The sequence below is a fragment of the Arvicanthis niloticus genome, chromosome X, assembly GCF_011762505.2.
Source record: "Arvicanthis niloticus isolate mArvNil1 chromosome X, mArvNil1.pat.X, whole genome shotgun sequence".
Taxonomy (NCBI): Eukaryota; Metazoa; Chordata; class Mammalia; order Rodentia; family Muridae; genus Arvicanthis; species Arvicanthis niloticus.
In genome coordinates, this window is record NC_047679.1 from 64,976,945 (window position 1) to 64,998,772 (window position 21,828).

The 21,828-nt window shown below is 36.1% G+C and overlaps 1 protein-coding gene across 3 annotated transcripts in view; it reads right to left on the reverse strand.

Annotated features, from left to right (window-relative positions):
• Window positions 1-21,828, reverse strand: part of Chm (CHM Rab escort protein) — a 143,092-nt gene that overhangs the window by 114,549 nt on the left and 6,715 nt on the right. For all 3 annotated transcript variants that reach the window (XM_034485496.2, XM_076918732.1, XM_076918733.1), the window contains exon 2: window positions 4,309-4,375. In XM_034485496.2, the coding sequence (XP_034341387.1) occupies window positions 4,309-4,375 (67 nt within the window). The remainder of the gene's footprint in view (window positions 1-4,308; window positions 4,376-21,828) is intronic.

The window sequence follows — 21,828 nt, forward strand, 5'->3', positions numbered from 1 at the left end:
TATGTGTGTGTGTGTGTGTGTGTGTGTGTGTGTGTGTGTGTGTGTGTTTCTTAAAACACACCTCTAAATAGTCAATATAAAGAAATCTCTTGACGAGTATTAGAGAGCATTTAGAATTTATGGACACAGTTAATATGGATGTGAACAGAACTCTATAGTGGTGACTGACTGTACTAAGGAAAAAGCATGGTGTAAAATGAAATTAAGTATTTAAATCAAGAAGTAAGAAAAAAACATTGGTCCCAAGCTTTAAAAAAGTCAAGGACAGCTGGGCAGTGGTGGCGCACTCCTTCAATCCCAGCACTTGGGAGGCAGAGGCAGGCAGATTTCTGAGTTTGAGGCCAGCCTGGTCTGCAGACTGAGTTCCAGGACAGCCAGGACTACACAGAGAAACCCTGTCTTGAAAAACAAACAAAAAAAGTCAAGGACAGAAAATATAAAGATAAAAGTAGATATTTGATAGAAAAGAGTATCACTGAACAAAGAAAAGGTTGTTCAGTTTTGTTTTATAAGGTAATATATGGCAAGAAATATCGATTCAATCTCAGAGGCCCCTACAGTGGAAAGAGAAAGCCAATTTTCACAAGTTATCCTCTGAACTCCATATGCACACTATGGCACATATATGAATGTACAGACACACATGCACACACACACACACACACACACAAATAAATAAATAAATAAATAAATAAATATTAGGATAGAATCTATTGCTCAATATCTCAGAAAGTAATTTTAAACAATTATTTAATTAAAATTTAACAATAACCTCAAATTGATATATTCACAAATCACCAGCTAAACAGATTAAAATATAAGATAAAACTATTTGTTTTTTCCAAAAAACTTAGGTTTATAAATACTTATAAACTTAATGGCTAGCAATCAACTTACAAAGCAAATAAAAGCAGAATACAAGCTGGTGTAGCTATTCTGGTACATGATAAGTTAAATCTTTAAACCAAAATTAGTCAGATTTAAAGAAGGCCAGTACATATATTTTAAAAATACAATTCATTAAGAAGACATAACAATTTTAAATGTATATGCTCAGAGCACTGGAGTTTTTTATTTCATACAACAAACACTAATGGGCATAAACATCAGATCTGAAACATTAATAATGGGCAAGTTTATTACCCAACTCTCACATTTACAAAGATCATCCAAAGTACAAATCAACAACAACAACAAACTTCAAAGGTAAATTACAACATGGATCAATTAGACTTTATAGAAACCTATAGAATATTCCAGCCAATAAATAAACAAGTCTTTCTCTGCTGAGACATCCTGCCTCATGGACTGGACACCTATCAGATTCTGGACCTCTAGAGTGCAAGGCAGCCATGGCTGGACTATATGGGCCACATCTAACATTTATATAAATCCCCTCTTAACATTATATATATATATATATATATATATATATATATATATATATATATATTCATTGTATCCATCTTGTTCCTTTAGAGAACCCTGACTGATACAAAGAGGTAACATTAATAATCAACAAAGTAGAATAAAAAAGAAAGAACAAATAGGGTCAAATTTGTTTTACAAAAATAGTAAGAAAACCATAACCTAATTTTGCTAATAAACTAGGATATTTAGGAATCTCAATCAAATACATGTAAACCAAAATTAAGAAAAACAAACTAAAATGTTATTATACCATGACCAAACTGGTTTCATCCCAGGGATGTAAACCAGAATCAACATAGACAAATCAATAAATGCACCATATAAAACAGATATAAGGTCAAAAACCACATGACAGTTTCAGTACACTGTGAATAGAGATTTGACAAACTTTAACATCCGTTTGTGATGAAAGCTTTGAGAAAACTGTAACTACTGGAAACATGCCTCAACATAAAAGAAACCTAGAGCCAATATTATACTAAGAGGAAAAATGGCATCTCCTAAAAATCTGGAACAAGAAAATAGTCCATCTTTTTTCTACTCTTATCAATGTAGAGCTCAAAATGTTAGCTATAACAATAAAAGCATGAAATGAAATTGATCCAAATTAGAAAAATGTCAAATTATTCCTACTTCATGATAAAATGATCCTTTATTTAATAGATAAAAGACTTCAGCAAAAACTCTCGGAGCCAACGAGCACTTATAGTAAATTAGGACACAAAAATCAACATATGAAAGCTATCACCCTTTCTATACCACAATAACAGACTTGTAGAAGAAGAAATAACAGGCAAAAAAAAAAAACCAATAGCTTTCAAAACATCATAAAATACTTAGAAATATAACTTTTTTTTTTTTGCTTTATTTGTTTGTTGAGACAGGGTTTCTTTGTATAGCCCTGGCTATCCTGGATCTCACTCTGTAGACCAGGCTGGCCTCAAAGTCACAGAGATTTGCCTGCCTGTACCTCCCTAGTGCTGGGATTAAAGGTGTGACCCACCACCACCCAGGTAGGAATAAGACTTAAAAAGAGGTGAAAGATCACAAAGACCAACCTGAAAACTAAAATTTAAAACTGGGTGTCAGATGGCTCCTATCAGCTAATCCCAGCCCTTGGGTAGCAGAGGGAGGAGAATCAGAAGGTTAACCTGTGCTATGACACAGTGGCTCAAAAAATTAAATATAAAAATACATTTTAACAGAAAAACAAATTTGAAAAAGAAAAGGTGAAACGACATTTCACACACATGGAATGGCAAAATTCATATTGTAAAAATAGCTATATTACTGAAAGTGATATGTACTAAATGAAACACATTTCACATGAAAGTCTCAATTACATTCTGAAGAATATATTTAAAAAACACAAAATTTCACACAAAAGCAAAAATGACCCCAAATAGGCAAATAAATTTATTTTAGTTTACTTTCAAAACCATCATGGGAAGGAAAGAGTCTATTTTAAAGTGTACTTACTGTCCATCATTAAGGAAATCAGGGCAGGAACCTGAAGACAGAAACTGGAGCAGAGACCATTGTAGGAATGAATACTGCTTACTGGCTTGCTCTCCATTGCTTGCTTGGTCTCCATATTAAACAACCCAGACCACCTGCCATGAGCTAACACTTCAATTGTTAATCAAGAAAATGCCTCACAGACTTGCCTACACATAACAATATGATATGGGCATCTTCTCAATTGATGTTCCCTCTCTTTAGATAACTCCTGTGTATAATAAGTTGACAAAACCTAACCAGCACACAATCTTAGAATGAAGATGTTCTGTGGAAATAAAGAGATACATGCTGCTGTAAACTATAAAGCAACACATAAATGGAAAAAAATGATCTGAAGGGAGGCATCAGAGCAGATAAAGAAGATAGCTAAAAAGACAAAGACATGAATGCAGAAAGGAGTCACTGGAGGGAGGGGATCAGTAAGAAGTGGATTAATGGGTCAGGGAAGGAAAAGGGGCATGAATAAGGACAAGGTATACATACATATAAGAAAATGCAAACATAAATCATAGTCATGTGACTACGTAAAAATAAATTTATGAACTGTTAAGTATAAATTAAGGAATGCTACTTTTTACAGTAGGAAGGAAGGAAGGAAAGAAGGAAGGGAGAGAAAGAGGGAGGGAGGGAGGGAGGGAGGGAGGGAGGGAGGGAGGGAGGGAGGGGAAACTGCTATACACTATATCTAGTGCTACTTTGTTCTCTAGCACTTTGGAAAACACTGTAGTCAATTATCTTATAGAAGACAGATCGTTCACTTATTCTCTCTTCTGAGTCATTGAGCCACTATTGAAAATGAGTAAATGCATATGTGGCACACTTATGGTCTGCTTTCAAGAGACATAGGAATTAAGATTTAAGTTATATATCAAGTAGCTTTCCTTTTACTTCCATTTTATTCACACTTTTAAGAGAAAATTATTCTAGATATTTTACCTAATGAAGACTTTTAAGTTCAAATATTGATATCCATGAATTCAAATCTACTGGCTTTATTTTATAATAAAACATAAAGCCTAAAATACAGTACAAAATAAATGTGGTATATACTCACAAACACATATACATTTACATAAGAAAAGGCACACATGAGGGTTGCAAGCCTATAAAAGAATTACTTAGTTTAAGAACAAGCTCACTCCTGAGGGGGAAAAAATTAAATTCATTTAGTTTACTCTTAAATGGCGAATATCCTTATTTCAAAGAACAGACTAAGAAACCTTATATTTTATGTTTTACACATTATTGATGAAAATGAAAGTATTTTCAGTGCTTCTTCTATGCTATGAAATTTCACATGGCACATAAACACATAGACATATATGTGTATTAAATGCTACCAGGGTTAAAACTTACGAATCAACATGCAGAACCCTCTGGCCACTCCTTGAACATGCAGCTGCAATGATGGATTCAGGCAGACCTACAAAAACACACACCTATATCATTTAGAATGTAGATAGATAGAGATAGAGATATATTTTATGGAAAATGTTTAATTAATACTATTGTTGCAATTTTAAATAAAAGTATTTTCAATAAAGAAAATTGACAATTTTCAAAATTACCAATCTTTCATTAATGGTAGATATTTCCTAAACATGCAAAACTAAAACTGAGTTGGCTTAGGTAGAGGAGATACTTTTTAATAAGACAAGTCCTCAGAGTCTTTTCATCTGTAAATTGTCATTTTCAGACAACTGTTTAAATGGACAACTGTTTAAAGGGGCTTTGTTACTTAGGAACCAAGTTAGCACACAAGCTTATCTGATCTTCCTAAAGGCACTGAGAGATAAGAATCTGCACCTGTGAGACAACAAAGACTGTGGCGCTCATGGATGTTAATGTGCTGCTAAAAAACTCCAGAGTTGACAGTTAAACTCAGATCTAACTCCAAAGTCACAAAGCCTCTAAGTGAAAATAGAATGCATTTTTGAAGTTAAAAATTATGTTACTTAACTATCTTGCTTGTTGGTCACTATAGCATATTGGAAAGAATATATTATTGCTTTAAAATCAAATGTAATCATATCATAAAGCTGATTATCTTAAAAGGGAATATAATTTACTACTAACAATATAAATAAAAAATTTAAATTACCAAAGTCAATTGTTATACTAAAGACCAGGTTTTCTGCCACATTAATAAAATGTCTTATTATAAATTCAAGACTCTTCCACAATTTTTCATCATCAGACTTATCATTTCAATAGAGGTCAATAGGTTTTATATTATCAGTCATACAGATAAAGCATATTCTGAAAGCCTATAGAACTACCACTATGATAAATCATGGTTGTTCTACATTTTTACCTAGTAAAATAGATAAGCACCTTTCTTTGATGAGCATTTAAAGTACTCACCAAGAATCAAAGATTTATTTTAAGGGACCTGTTAACTTCTTTATGTAAAAATGAAACATAGAGCTAGGGCAGTAAAGGTGCCTGCTGCCAAGCCTGACAACCTGACTTTGAACTCCAGATCCCACACTATGGACAAAAAGAAAATCAATCCCACAAAGCTTTCTACTGTCCTCCCTCCATACATATACCCAGTAAGTATGCACATACAAACACAAACAAACACGCACACACACACACACACAAAAAAAATAAATGGATTTTAAAAGCAGTATTAAAGTAAAACACACATGGAAGCAGATGCTATAATTAGTCTTCAGCTAAAAACCACATTAAACACAAGCAGCAACCACCTTTAAAAGAACTGTTTTTCCAGTGTTGAACATTTTGTGGATATATAACGTCTGGTTCAGAAAAAGAAGTTGTGACCAAATGTACAGAATATAACCATTAAATAACAATTATTGGATCAAGCCATCATAAAGTTTTAGCCTTAACTTCGGATATAACCAGAGAAAGAATGAAACATTATTTTTGGAACAGAGGAAAATAGAAGTTTCAAATAACTACACATATTACATTCTTCTGTTAAAACTTTATTCTAATGTCTCTTACAATGATACAAACTTTTTGCTATACCTAGAAAACTTTCCTTGCTAAAGAAATGTAATCAATATATTTTAAAAGTTGATAAGTAAAGAAATATTACAAAATAAAATTATGTTTATTAAACGTTTTCTATATAATGATAGCATTAAAAGGGTAAGCAGACAGATTTATGCTTTGTACCATGTTTATACTTATAATCTCATGTATTTATCATTGTCATCATGGACAATACTATGTCTAAGGGACAAAACAAGCCAAATACAAGGGAATTTCATATCTCTAATTCAAATAAGAGTAGTTGTTCACTACTTCCAACTTGACCTAAGTTGGAGAACAGGATGTAAAAGCAATATAGGTGATGCAATGTAATGATAACATCTTGATCACTGAGACCTAGACTTGTTTCACTGGTTCATTTACAGTGCAACTTCAGACAAGTCAGAGTTTCTGTGCTTCTTTTTTCTTCTAGCAATGGCAATATTTATACGATTATTTACTTATTAGCAAGACTACCTGTGTTGGGAATATTCTTCTTTTATTTACTTATTTTTTGAGATTATGATAACTAAACCATTCCCCCTTCCCTTTCCTTTCTTCCATTTAAAACCTTCCAAATATTCCTTTATTGCACTCTTTCAAACTTGTGACCTCTTTTTCTCATTAATTTATTATACCACACACATACATGTGTGTTTATATATACTCATAAATATTCCTAAATATATAATATATAACCTAGAAGAAACTATTCTTAGCATCCTTGAGGATTGTTTAGAAGCATCAAGCTTTCATTTGATTTCACACTAACATACACTACTTTACAACAAATCCCAATACCAATTGCAGATAATATCACTCTCCTCTATTTTACCCAAATTAGCTATTCCTTTGGGTAGGCAGATATGTATGTGAAAATTTCTATGCCTGAAATCAACAGCCAGAAGTCACAACTGCTGACAACACAAAGCCAAAATGGTTTTCAATATAGAATGTGATCTGAGCCCAAAGTACATACAACCAAAATAACTATTATTTGTGATATCCCTTAATTCTTCCATCCAGATATCACCACAATTTTGTGGAATCCATAGGCTACTCCAACGTTAAATGATAAGGGTCCATTATTTTACACTTAGAATTATTAAAATAACAAGCTACAAATATAGTTAGCAATGTCTTTGTGGCCAAGGTTACATTTTTTGTTCTACCCAGTCAATAAATAGTTTCTGAGGAAAAAGAAAATGTTAGGAGAATATATATTATTTTATATATTTTTACAATAAAACAATATTTTTTTTTTCAAAAAGAGTAGTTGGAGCCAAACTGGCAAATCTGAATGCCATTCTTTGAGCAACGTGAGTTTGAAAATTATTTCAGTAAGAAAAGCAGTTCTAAATTAGTATTTAAAGTAACACTTCAACTCAGGGCTGGAGAGACAGTTCAGTGGTTAAGGGCACTTGTTCTTTCAGTAGACCCAGGTTCAGTTCCCAGCACCCACATGGAGGCTCACAACCACCTAGCTCCTGTTCCAATGGATCTGATGCCCACTCTCTGACCTTCACAAGCACCAGGCATACAGGTGGTACACATACATGCATACAGACAAAATGTTCATATGAATAAAATTAAATGAATCTAAGAACAAAATTAACAATTGCTCTATTCACAGCATAAAATTAACTTTTATAAAGTGGGAGCTTTAAGTTTAAAAAGACATAAAAGAGAAAGTAACATGATTAAAACTTTGTTCTCCCTAAAGAAATGTTCAACATCCTTAGTCATCAGGGAAATGCAAATCAAAAGAACCCTGAGATTCCACCTCACACCAGTCAGATAGCTAAGATCAAAAACTCAGGTGACAGCAGATCCTGGCAAGGATGTGGAGAAAGAGGAACACTCCCCCATTGTTGGTGGGATTGCAAGCTGGTACAACCACTCTGGAAATCAGTCTGGTGGTTCCTCAGAAAATTGGACATAGCATTACCTGAGGACTCAGCTACACCGCTCCTGGGTGTGTGTGTGTGTGTGTGTGTGTGTGTGTGTGTGTATATATATATATATATATATATATATATATATATATATATATATCCAAAAGATGCTCTGACATATAATGAAGACACATGCCCCACTATGTTCATAGCAGCTTTATTTATAATAGCCAGAAGCTGGAAAGAACCCAGATGTCCTTCCACCAAGGACTGGATACAAAAAATGTGGTTCATTTACACAATGAAGAACTACTCAGCTATTAAAAACAATGAATTCATGAAATTCTTAGGCAAATGGATGGAACTAGAAAATATCATTCTGAGTGAGGTAACAAAAGAAAACACATGGTATGGAAATCACTGATAAGTAGATATTAGCACAAAAGCTTGGAATAGCCAAGATATAATTCACAGACCACATCAGCTTAAGAAGAAAGACTTTGGAAGACCAAAGTCTGTATACTTTGGTCCTTCTTAGAAAGGGGAATAAAATACTCACAGGAGAAAATATGGAGACAAAGTGGAGAGCAGAGACTGGAGAAGGGGCCGTCTGGAGACTGTCCCACCTGGGGATCCATCCCATATACAGTCACCAAACACAGACACTATTGTGGATGCCAAGAAGCATTTGCTGACAGGCTCTTCCAGAGCCTGATAAATACAGAGGCAGATGCTTCCTGCCAACCATTGGACTGAGCACAGTGTCCCCAATGGAGGAGTTAGAGAAAGGACTCAAAGAGCTGAAGGGGTTTGCAACCCCATAGGAAAAACAGTATCAACCATCCAGACCCCCCCCCCCCCAGAGCTCCCAGGGAATAAACCACCAACCAAGGAGAACACATGGAGGGACCCATGGCTCCAAACACATATGTAGCAGAGAATGATGACCTTGTTGGGCATCAATGGGAAAAACGGTCCTTGGTCCTGTGAAGGTTCAATGCCCCAGTATAGTGGAATGCAAGGGAAGGGAGAAGGGAGTGGGTGGATGGGTAAGGGAACACACTCTCATAGAAGCAGGGAGAGGGGGAATGGGATTGGAGGTTGGGGGCAGGAAAGAAGATAACATTTGAAATGTAAAGAAAGATAATATCCAATAAAAATAAATAAAAATAAAACAAAACAAAACCTAAAAACCCAGGCTTTTCTCCTTGGGTAGTCTTACAGACGGGAACTGCCTTAATCACTTAATAAAATGACTGCTTGTTTTAATAAAGGGGATAGGGATAAACTCCAGTGAGGCATGGCCTTGGTAGGGACAGAGTGACATGGTTCTTGCCTGTGCTACAGAGTCCCAGTGTAAGCCTCCAGGAGTGTTGATGGCTGCTATGGGTGTAAAGCATGCTTGTGTAATACTGTACATATTTTCTGGACCCATTAGCAGTGGAGGACTCTTTCCTTCTGAGAAATACCCTCTCTGTTAAAGTTAATGACTTCATGACATGCTAGAAACAGCATTAAGTCCAGGAGTTGAGGGTGTGGCTATGTCTTGGCCAAAACAATGGGACCTTCAGAATAGCCCTTAAGGCTATGGAAAGGAGTTCTAAACACATGAGTTCAAAAATATATAATTTCTCAACTAAGTAAAAATATAAAGATGCAATATGAGGGACTTCTTGAATCTAAAGGAACAGAGGTAGCTTCACTATGAGCCAGCTTGTCAGAAAAATACAAAGACAGGGAGTTAAAAAGGCAGGCAGATAACTGAGTTCAAGTTCAGCCTGGGACACAGGCAGTCCAGGCCTAGGTGTGGTAGAAATGGTCATTCCAGGGCAGGGTCCCATCCAGCTAGCGTAGCCTGGGTGCTTACCAAAAGCAGACCAATCTCTGAATTCTTTTGCAATGTTAGGGAAAAAAATGTAGGCTGACTGTCTCCTGAAAATGATAGGGCTGGGATCTTGGGATGCTAATTCATAAGATAATCAAAAGGAAACCGAGAGTAAATGACTGGATAGATATATAAAATAAAAAAGACTGGACCTGTGTTCTGCATGAGTTGAGCTATCCAGAGAATATTTTAAGATAAAAAGAGAAAAAAACAGTAGGATAAGGAACAGCCATCCATAGACTGCCACACCTAGAGATCTATCCCATCTGCAGACACCAAACAGACACTACTGCTGATGTCAAGATGACCTTGCTGACAGGAGCCTGGTCCCAGCATAGGGAGATGCTAGAGAGGTGAGGAGGGAGTGGGTGAAGAAGCATCCTCCTAGAGACAAAGGAGAGAGGGAAAAAGGGGGGAAGGGATGGAGGGGGTTGTGAAGAGGTAACCAGGAGCGGGAGATATCATTTGAAATGTAAAGGAATAAAATAATTTTTTTAAAAAGAGAGAGAGAACTGCTTGGAGAGCGTTTGACACCCACACACTCACACACATGCAAGCATACATGCATGCACGCACACAGGACATAGACAAAGAGATATCTTAGAATAGTAATCAAGCAGAATATAGACAGAGAAATCTCCAGTGAGAAAGCTGAAAATAAATAGAAGTAGACTGGAAAAGCTGTATCAAGCAGAATACAGGTTTTCAGCTTGGATCCACAATTTGACTTTGACTTCCAGTCATTCTTTCTCTGCTTCCAGACATCCCTTCTCTCAGAACCCTCTTCAACCCTTCTCTCAGAACCCTCTTCAAGTCAAGGCTGGTCATTGGCAGGAAAACATGTGCCATGATGCACATGTGAAGGTGGGAGGACAACTTGGAAGAGTAGGTTTTCTCCTTCCAACCTTGCGGGTCCCTGGGAATCGAACTCAGGTTGTCAGACTCAGCAGTAAGCACCTTTACCCGCCAAGCTACCTCTCCAGCCCTTTTGTTTTTCTTATTTTGTTTAAATAGGGATCTATACGTGTGTGTGTGTGTGTGTGTGTGTGTGTGTGTGTGTGTGTGTGTATTCAGCCTTAACATCATATTCCTCCCCTGTTGGTGGGAGTGCAAACTAGTACAACCATTCTGGAAACCAAATTGGTGGTTTTTCACAAAACTGGGAATAGTTCTATCTCAAGACCTAGCTATACCACTCTGGGGCATATACCCAAAAGATGCTCCACCATACCACAAGGACACATGATCAAATATGTTCATAGAAGCTTTATTCATAATAGCCAGAAGGTGGAAACAACCTGGATGTTTCTCAACTGAAAAATGGATAAACAAAATGTGTTTCATCTACCCTATGGAACACTCAGCAATTAAAAACATCATGAAATTTTCAGACAAATGAACAGACCTAGAAAATATCATCCTGAGTGAGGTAAGTCAAACCCAAAGGACATGCTTATAAGACATCACTTATAAGAGGACATTAGCCATAAAGTATAGGATACCCACACTACAATCCACAGGCCCAAAGAAGCTAAATAACAAGGGCCCAAGGGAAACAACTAGAATCTCACTCAGAAGGGGAAATAAAATAAATATGGGAGGTGGATGGAGGAAGGGACATGGGAGGAAGAGGGGATGGGAAGAGGAGTGGGGGAGGGGGAATCTGGTATAGGAAGAGCCAGGGAGAGAGGACCAGGAGAGTGATGGGAAATGGGGGGAGGGGCATTTCTAGGATGGGGGAAGCTCCTGGAAGTCTAAGAAGGTGACTCTAGCTGAGACTCCTAGAGGTGGGGGGCATGGAGCCTGAAGTGGTCACCTCCTGTAGCCAGGCAGGACTCCCAGTGGATTGATAAGGAAACCAACCCACCAACAAAACCTTTGACCTAAAATTTACTGTGCATACAAGAAGTGCAGGGACAAAGATGGAACAGACACTGAGGAAATGGTCAAACAATGACTGAATCAATTTGAGACCCATCCCATGGATAGGCACAAATCTCTGACACTATTAATGATATTCTGTTATGCTTGTAAACAGGATCCTAGCTGTCCTCAGAGAGGCTCCACCTAGCAGCTGACTGTAACAAATGCAAAGACCCACAGCCAAACATTGGACAGAGCTCCAGAAGTCTTGTGGAAGAGTTGGGGGAAGGACTGAGGAACCTGGAGGAAATAGAAACTCCATAGGAAGACCAACACAGTCAACTAACCTGGACCCTTGGACTCTCAGAGTCTGAACCTTCAACCAAATAATATACAGGGGCTGGACCTAGGCTTCCCACTACATATGTAACAGATGTGCAGCTTGGTCCTCATGTGGGTCCTAAACAAGTTGTGAGGGATACATTATCCCAAAAGCAGTTGTCTGTCTGTGAGATGTATTCTTCTAGATGGGCTGCCTTGTCTGGCCTCAGTGGGAGAGGAAGCACCTAGCCTTGCAGAAACTTGATGTGAGAGGTTTGGGGGATACCCAGGGGAGCCCACACCAACTCAGAGGAGAACAGGAGGGGGGAGGGAGTGTGGGACAGGGTGACTGAGAAGGGGGCAATGATTGGGATGTATATAAAGTGAATAGATTTAAAAAATTAATAAATTTTAAAAAATTATATATAATTTTTAAGTGCAAATATATAAATATCTAAATATATATTTATAAACATATTTAAATATATATTTATAAATGTATTGAAAATATAAACAATATATTATATAATATAGTTATACTTTTTACATATAAACTATATACATATAAACTTAAAATATTTATATATTAAAAATTTTAAATGTTATATATTTGACACTTATACAATGTTTTATTAGTTATTATTTCAGTTACTCTTGTTTATAAAAAGCAAATAATTTTATATATTCTACAGGAGTTCCTCAAACATTTAATATAATTTAAACATTTCTTATTACCTATGATAATTAATTAGTTGAAAGTGTCACAAAGAATCTGCTCTGCCATTCAACTATAGAAGATATGCATAATTCTTATATAAGAACAACTTTGACTGAAAAGACATTATTTTAAACAGATAAATATAAGGTAAGAAAATGACTTTTCTTAAGTTGTAATGGAGACCCTCTCAGTTAACATTCTACTATGTAGCTGTCAGATTATATATATATATATATATATATATATATATATATATAGAGAGAGAGAGAGAGAGAGAGAGACATATATATCTGAGGAACTTATGGATTGTTATATGATCACATACTATTGTGAAGAGTCCCATCTTTTCTGATTTTTCAAACCCATTAAGATAAAATAAAGATATCTGAAAATCAAATGAAGACTCAAGATTAAAATTAGGGTCATGGTTATAAAATGAATATTTTCAAAAATATTATCTTAAATATTTATAGGAATGAAAAAGTTATTCATTTGCTGTTAAAAATCACATTTAATCCAAATCATCAATGGTGAAACTCATCCTTTACAACTAAAATATTTAGGTTAGTTCTCTATGATATATACTTAAAACAGTATTTGTATTTGTAACTGATTTTTCCTAACAGTACCCTTACATAAGGAAAACATAAAATAAAGTACTTACACCACTCCTAGTGAATCAAACAATAAATAATAGATTCCTCTGACAGGACTTTGATGACCTGGCAAAGCCCGAGTGCTTTCAGCCCAAATCATATGAAACCATAAATCACTCTTTATTTTATAGAACATTTCAAAATGGATTCCTGCTTTCTACCTTGAAAGTCATTTCATGTGTTATTTATAACTAGTGAAGACCAGAATGGAAAGAAAATTACATAGAACTAGAAAATTTACTATGACTGCTTTTATGAAGAACATTTTTTTCTTTTCTTTTCTTTCTTTCTTTTTTTTTTTTTAAGAAAAGAAACAGAATGAATGACAAGAAGCAACTTGTGAGTACAACAAGCTTTTAGTGGGCCGTGGATTTTACTTTATTACTTAAACACCTCTATGTAGAGCCTTGCATCATCACAAACAAAACAGAAGCAACATTGAGTACAGAAATGACCAGAGAGCAATGCAAGGGTAAGACTCCATACTTGAGTGGTTACAGCCACTCAAAAAAAGATGACCTAAATTAAGCATTAACTCAATTTCGACTGAGGCTCAAGTTATTTTGTTTATTTCTAATTTGACTTTCACATTCAGAATACTTTTAGTGGATACCTTAAAATGAAAAGGGAAGAATATCCGGGAAACAATCCAGGGAACCACAAAAACAGGTAAAATAGTGTTCATAAATTCAAAGTTAATTCACATTATTTCCTCACAAAATATCAAGTACATTATTAATAAATTATGTTTAAAATCTAATGAATGTCTTTCTTGTAAAAATATCATATATATATGTATATATATAATTTTTCTACCATTTAAAAATTATGCCACCTATTAAAATATTAATGAAAATCCCATAAAATGGAAGGGATTAGGAATAGCTAATACTGAGAACACTGTTCCAGGACTCATAGTGCTGAATACTGACCCAAGCACCAAGATAAATGGTTTGTTCTTTTCTGATTCATATTAAATAGCTCTGACATTGGGAAAGCAATTGCCATTCCCTCCCTAGAATTACCTCCTACGTATACCCTTATTAGAAGAAAATGAAGGGCTTAGAATAAATGATGCAAAGGTTTATTTCAGACTGTAGAAAACATGAATGGTAATACTATATAGGCCAATATTTTTAGACAAATGATTTGAAATGAAAAAATAAAATAATATTCTTGGAAGACCACAGGAGCAAAAGAGTTGATGAATCTCCTCCCTGAAGACCTTCAAAGTATCAAATCCTACAACATCTACAACAAAACTTGATATCAATACCATCATAAACCTCAAAATATAAGTGAGTCAATTCCAACAGCAAAAGCTATAAGAAAATGAGGGCAAAGCAAATCCATCCCCTTAAGAACTAGAATACCTCCAAATTGACATCATCTATTGGCTAGAAGGTATTCCAAGAATAGGGGTGAAAAGCAGGAGATGCTAAAGGTTTTAGTGATGAGTAAAATGAAATGGGTATATAAGAATGTGTCTGAATCCTGAGAAACTGATAAATCAAACTATTCTGAATTGTGTGCTAGGGGGCTAAGTATACATAGAAAGAGGAATGAAAGAGTAGGAAAAAGGAGTAGGTAGGGGAAGGGAAAACTAATATTAAGATGTTTGGAAATAACATATGGGAAACATTCCTCCCTGAAGCCAAAAGCTGTCAAATCAAAAAAATACTAAACTTTTAGGGTATGGAATACTTCCCCTCAAGTTGTTAATCAGGGGAGAATCTCAGAGACCCTGACCCTAATAAAACAGAATGCAGGCTACTGCCACTGCTCTTGATAGTCTAACAGAACTTGGTTTTAAGACCTTACTGGTAAAGATCCTATACATTTTTGACTCAGGACTTAGAGAAATCACATTGATACTGACCTTCCTTGCTGGCTATTTTTCATAGTACCAGAAGGTGCTATATACACACTGCTAGGAGAGAAAAACAACATGAGAACTTTTACCAATGTATGAAGCCTGTGAGCTACAATAATGGCTGGTACGGTAAGATATGCAACAAGATATGCAACAGTGGCAGTGGCGTGAATGTTATTTGGGATAGCCAACCACTCTCAGAATGGTTTTAAGGCCCACCCCAGAGAAGGAAACTCATGCCTGGTACTGTAAAGCTGGCCAAGAAACAGTGGCTGGAACTCGGGCCTTAGGGCTGAAACAACTTACATTGTACTAAATGGATATAGCTTCACATTGTATGTTCTCTCTTCCCCCATATATATGTAGGAAGTAACCTGAGGAGTTGAACAAGGAAGTGAAGAGTATGGTCAAATACTATACACAGTTTAAACTTCCCAATGAATAAAAAATACTAGATTAAAAGGAAGAAGTGACTGCTGTGACATCTCCCAAATCCACCAAAACAGATAAAAAGGGGGACGAGGAAAAGGAAAGACAAAACTGGCCAAGGGAAATAGTCAACAGATCTCAGATCCCAGTATGTTTGCTCACTGCATGAAAACAGAAGAAAAAGGCCTGGAATAATAATGTTCAAAAAGCTATAGTGGCCTAATAAAAAAAAAAAAACACAAGGAAAGGTCATTTCACACAAAAAACACTGTGATTAGATTCTATTCAAGGCACATTAAGAAAAATAAAACACAGCAAGATAACACTCCAAACAGACAAAACAATATATATCAAAAACAACCAGACAAGCTCAATGACAATTTTAACCTGGTTATGGTAATAAAAGCTGAGAGAATTTAAGGAAATCGTTACAAATCTAAGCTACAAATCAAAATAAGTAAATGCAAGGTAATTAGAGAGCAGGAACATTTGAAAGACCATCTCCTGGTTGTTATTGTTTTGTTTGTTTTCTATCAACTTTACATAAACTAAGAGTCATCTGGGTAGGAGGACTGTTAAATGAGAAAGTGCTTCTATAAGAGTATCCTGTAGGCAAGTCTATGGGGTATTTCCGTGATTAATGATGGATATGGAAGGAACTAGCCAGCCCACTATTTGTGGTACCTAGGCAGCTGGTGTATTTAAGAATTCAGGCTGAATGTACCAGAGATCTGGGTGGTGAGAGACTCTCAGGACACAAAGGGAGGGATCTTACATAAAATGCCTTACAGTGGGGAGAGAGAACTTATAGAATCCATCTTCAGTAGAAAGACAGGACATCAAGTGGAGGAATGGGGTTGCCATCCCACAGTCAAAAACTCTGACCCAGAATTGTTCCTGTCTGAAAGAACTGCAGGGACAAAAATGGAGAAGAGCCTGAGGACAAGGAGGTTCAGTGATAGTCCCAAAACTGGGATCCAGCTCAAGGGGAGGCTCCAAGACCTGACACTGTTACTGATGCTGTGGTGTGCTTACAAACAGGAGCCTAGCATGACTTCCCTCTGAGAGGCCCAGCAAGCAGCTGAAAGAGTCAGAGGCAGATACTTACAAGCAACCAATGGACAGAAGCTGTTGACCCCTGTAGTTGAATTAGGGAAACGCTGAAAGAAGCTGAGGAGGAGGATGACCAATTAGGAAGACCAGCAGTCTCAACTAACCTGGACTCCCAGGATCTCTCAGATACTGAGCCACCAACCAGGCTGCATGCACTAATTGGTCTGAGGCCCCGGACACATATGTAGTAGAGGACTTCCTGGCCTGGTCTCACTGAGAGAAAACAAACCTATTCCTCAAGAGAGTTGGGAACCCAGGGAGTGAGGAGGTCTGGTGGGGTGGGGGTGAGGATGGGGATACGGACAACCTCTTGGAGACAAGGGTGGAAGAATGGGATGGAAAACAGTAAGAGGGCAGACCAGGAGGGGGATAAAGACTGGACTGTAACAAAAGATTAGAGAATAATAATAAAAAAAAAAAATACAGAAGAAAAAAAAAGAATTCAGGCTGAACTAACAATGAAAAACAAACCAGTAAGCAGCACTTCTCCATGATCTGTTCAGTTCCTGTCTCCAGGTTCCAGTCCTAAGTTCTGGCCCTGACTTGCTACAATGATGGACTGTGACCTGTAAGTTATAAGAGGAAGTATAAACCCTTTCCTCTCCAAGTTACTTTGGCCATGGGGTTTTATCGCAACAGAAATCCTAAGACAGATTGAAATCAGTTAGAAAGGAAGTTAAAAAAATTCATTTCAGAAATGAAAACTAAGCTAGATATTATACAAGCAAAGAAAATCAATGAAAAAACTGATAATGCAAAAGAGTATGAGATGACAGTACTGTACTTGTAAGGAGAGCCTTTATCTTTCAGATACTTGTTGAAACTGTATTTATAGATAAAATGATGTTATATCTTGAAATTCTTTCTAAGTCATCTGGAGTTGGATGGTGACATGAGAGAGAAGGTAGAAAACACAGAGAAAATAAAAGTGGCTATGATGGCTTGATAACTGATCAAACTGGAAATCTGATACCTGGGGAGAAACTTATTCTGCTTCGTTATTTTTATAATTTTTCATAATAAAACTGAGTCTACAATAGATGCTTAAATAGACTTGGTGCTCATTTTAACACTTATAAAATCAAAATCTATTTTTGTTTTTTACTTTACTTTTGAGATAATTACATTTCTTCCTTCACTTTCCTCCTTCCAAACCTTCCCCATACACCCCTCCCTGCTCTCCTTCAAAAATCATGGTTTCTTTTTTCACCAATTCTTACTGTGTATATGCATGTACATATATATTCCTAAAGCCTGTTCAGCCCATATAACGCTATTTGCATGTATGTTTTCAAGGCTGACTGTTTGGCCCTGGACAACCAAATGGTGTGCTCTTCCCAGGAGACAGGGTTACAGCAGAGTTCCAGAATGAATGAATGAATGAATGAATGAATGAATTTCCTTATAAACTTTCTTTTTTAGGTACAGGTTGAGCCAGCAAGATGGCTCAGTGGGGAAAGGTACAGACCTGACAATTTGAGTTCGATTCCTGGAACCTATGTTGGAATCAGAGAATGGACTTGTCCTTCTCTGTATGTGTTGTAGCACATGCAAGCCCATACACATATACAAAATAATCTTCTAAAAAGGAAGGGAAAGTCCAGATTGAATACCCCTTATCCAAAATGCTTGGAAACAGAAATGTTTAAGATCTGGGATGACATTTTTCAGATTTGAGAATATAGGTTATATATAATATATCTCTGGATACAAAAGCCAAATATAAATACAAAATAATGTTCTACATATACCATATACCCATACTCTACAGGCAATTTCATTTTTGTCTTCTAGACAATGTCTCACCTCAGAGGCTAGCCTAGCCTTAACTCATGGCAATCCTCCTGCCTCAGGTTCCAAAGTGTTGGTATTACAAGTGAGCGCCACCATACCCACCTATCTGCCTATGCTTGTCTAGCAAATGCAAAACCCAGTTTTGACATCCATAACTTCAACTGATTATTTAAAATGTAAAACCATTAAGAGATAAAATTTTGTCTAATAAAAAACAGCTTTACTGCATTAACAACTGTATACTACATTTTCAAGAATAATAAATCAAACTACTTTTTTAACCTACTCTTTGAGAAAAGGAAAAGGTTTTCTATGCATATCTACAAATGCCAGAAACCAAAGAAGAAAATCTGATAGACTAGAAATGTAAAATTTATACATCTACACATGGGGTATCACCAAAAACATAAATCACAATTAGAAATCAAATATGGCAATAAAAAAACACACATACAAAATGCCAATATCCCAACAAACCAAATTCAAGAACACAGTAAGACTGATCTCTGCAAACACAAAGACAGTTAAACATATGTAAGTCAGTAAACATAGCTCACCACATTAACAGAACCAGCAACAAAAACGCAGTTATTTAAATAGATGCAGGAAGAGATATTTGAGAGCATTCAACAAACCTTCATGAAGAAAACTTCCAAGCAACTCAGTATATACAAAAGGACTGTACCTTACTACAGCAGACGCTCTCCTAAGATGTAGAATTAGACCAGGATCTTACCACTTTTGTTCAACATAGTATTGTAAGTGTTCACCAGAGCAATGGAGCAAGAAAAGGTCAAAGGACATCTAAATTCAGAATGAAAGAAAATCAAACTGTCCTTGACAGGACAATTCCATTTACACAGAAAACTATACAGTCATCACTCACTAAGGAACAGCTGGAACTAATGTATTAGGAAACTCAGCAAAACTCAAGACGCAGAAACAACAGACAAGTATCAGTTAGTATTCTGAGACACTAATAGTGAGTTAGCTAAAAAAAAAAATCCCAGTTACAATGCCTATAAAAATAACACATCAAAGAGTAAGGAAATATAAATTCATACATTTCCACATAAGACATCACCATAAAAATACAAGGCACACTTAGTAATTGAATATAACAATAAGAACACATACACAAAAATGTCAATATCCCTAAAGAACAAAAAAAAAAAAAGAGAGGAGAAAGATCTCTATGAACATCTTAAAAAAATGATAAAAGAAACTGAAGAGGGCATCAAAAAGAGGGCATGAAAGAATGGTGGGTGTGGTTGGCAAACACCTTTAATTCTAGGACTTGGGAGACAGAGTTCCTGTCAACTCAGAAAGCTTCTCCACAACAAAAGACACAATCAAAATTGAAGAGATAGGCTTGGTAATAGAGTGTTTGCATAGCATACATTATAGCATGGGATCAGTGGTCTTCACTGGGAGTGGGGAATGACTGAAGAGACAGCTAATACAACTAATTGGGCAGAAGAAAATATCTGCAAACTATACATCTGACAAGCAGTCACATTAATATACAGAATACAAAAAGAACTGAACTTAATAGCAAAAAATCAAATTAAAAAGGGGCTAAAAGATAGATTAGGCATTTGTTTGTTTGCTTGCTTGCTTTTCAAGACAGGATTTCTCTGTGTAGCCCTGGCTGTCCTGGAACTCACTCTGTAGTCCAGTGTGTCCTGGAAGTCAAGAGATCCACCTGCCTCTGGCTCTTGAATACTGGGATTAAAGGCATGTACCACCACAGCCCAGCTTCAGAATATGCATTTCTTAAAACAAGCAGCCAATAGATACATGAGAAATCTCTCAATGAGGAAATGCAAATTAAAAAAAAGATTGAGCTATAACTTTATCACAATATTGAAAAGACCCCTCCAAAAGTGAGGATACAAAGAAAAAAGAAACTCTTATTATAAGAATGTAAATTTGTATAGCCATTGCAAAAAAAAGGTATAAGAGTTTCTCAAGATACTAAAAATAGAACTACTGTTATTTCTAGCTTCCCACTATCGGGTGTATACCAAAAGGAAACAATCTTCATGTTGAAGAGATAAGTACATTCTTTTTTATCTTCTCTTGTTTTTTAATTCTTCTCTCATATACTATGTCCTGACCAGTTTCCCCTTCTCCCCTCATCCCAACCCCCCCCCCACACACACACACACTTCCAGATCAACCTCCTCCCTACCTCCTCTCAGAAAAAAAGCAGGCCTCCCAGGGACACCAACCAAAGAACAAGTACATTCTTAATTGCACTCTAATTCACAATGGCCAAGGTATAGAAACTAAAATGTCTGTCATGTGATGAATGAATACAGAGAATGCAATATGTAGGCACAATGGAGGAGTATTCTGTCATTCAAAAAGGAAGAAGTATGAAATCGGGGCTTGGAGATAGAGCTCAGGGGTTAAGAGCACTTGTCACTCTTACAGAGGAACTGTGTTCAGTTTCCAGCACCCACATGGTGATTCATAGCTATCCATACATAATGCCAGTTCTAATCCCCTCTTTAATCTTCTTCAGTGTGCACCTGGTGCACATACATATGTGCAAGCAAAAACATTCACACATAAAATAAGTTTTTTCTACAAAAAAGAATGAAATTGTGCCACCTAGAACAGCAGAGTATGTGAAGTGAAACAGGTCAATACAGAAACACAAATACCATGTGATCGTTATGGAATCCACCACACCATTTCACAGAAGTTAAGAGAACAGTGATATAACAGAAACTGGGGAAAGAAGGTGAAAGAGGAATGGAGAGAGAGAAGATGCTCATTAAAAAGAGTAAATTCTGGTGACCATAATATATCATTATGAATATACCATATTGTATACTTAGCAATAATTAGAAGTAATTTAAAAAATGTGAATAAACAACTAATAAAAGTTTAAAGTGATGAGTATCCTAACAAATATGTACATTATACAAGTATGTCCTAATCAAAATAACAATAGTATTTAAACACATGACAAAAATTAAAAGTTAATTAATTACTACACATTTATAATGAGACAGGTAATGATATAATGAATAGGTAGGTTAAGGCAATTCACAAGGGAAATGTAGTGGTCAAATTATATAAATATTCAGCCTTATTTATCATAAAAGGCAAATTCAAACAAGAAATATTATTTGCGTGTCAAGTACGTAGCCAAAAAGTAATATTTGTTTATCAAGTTTGTTGCTATACAGATGGCCTGTAAAGCTTTCCCCAAGGACAAACGTAAATTCGAGGGTAACCTGTGACACAGTTACTCCTCCCCATGGGTGATCACATGTCTTTTCAGAAAATTGCATGGCCATCTGATAACC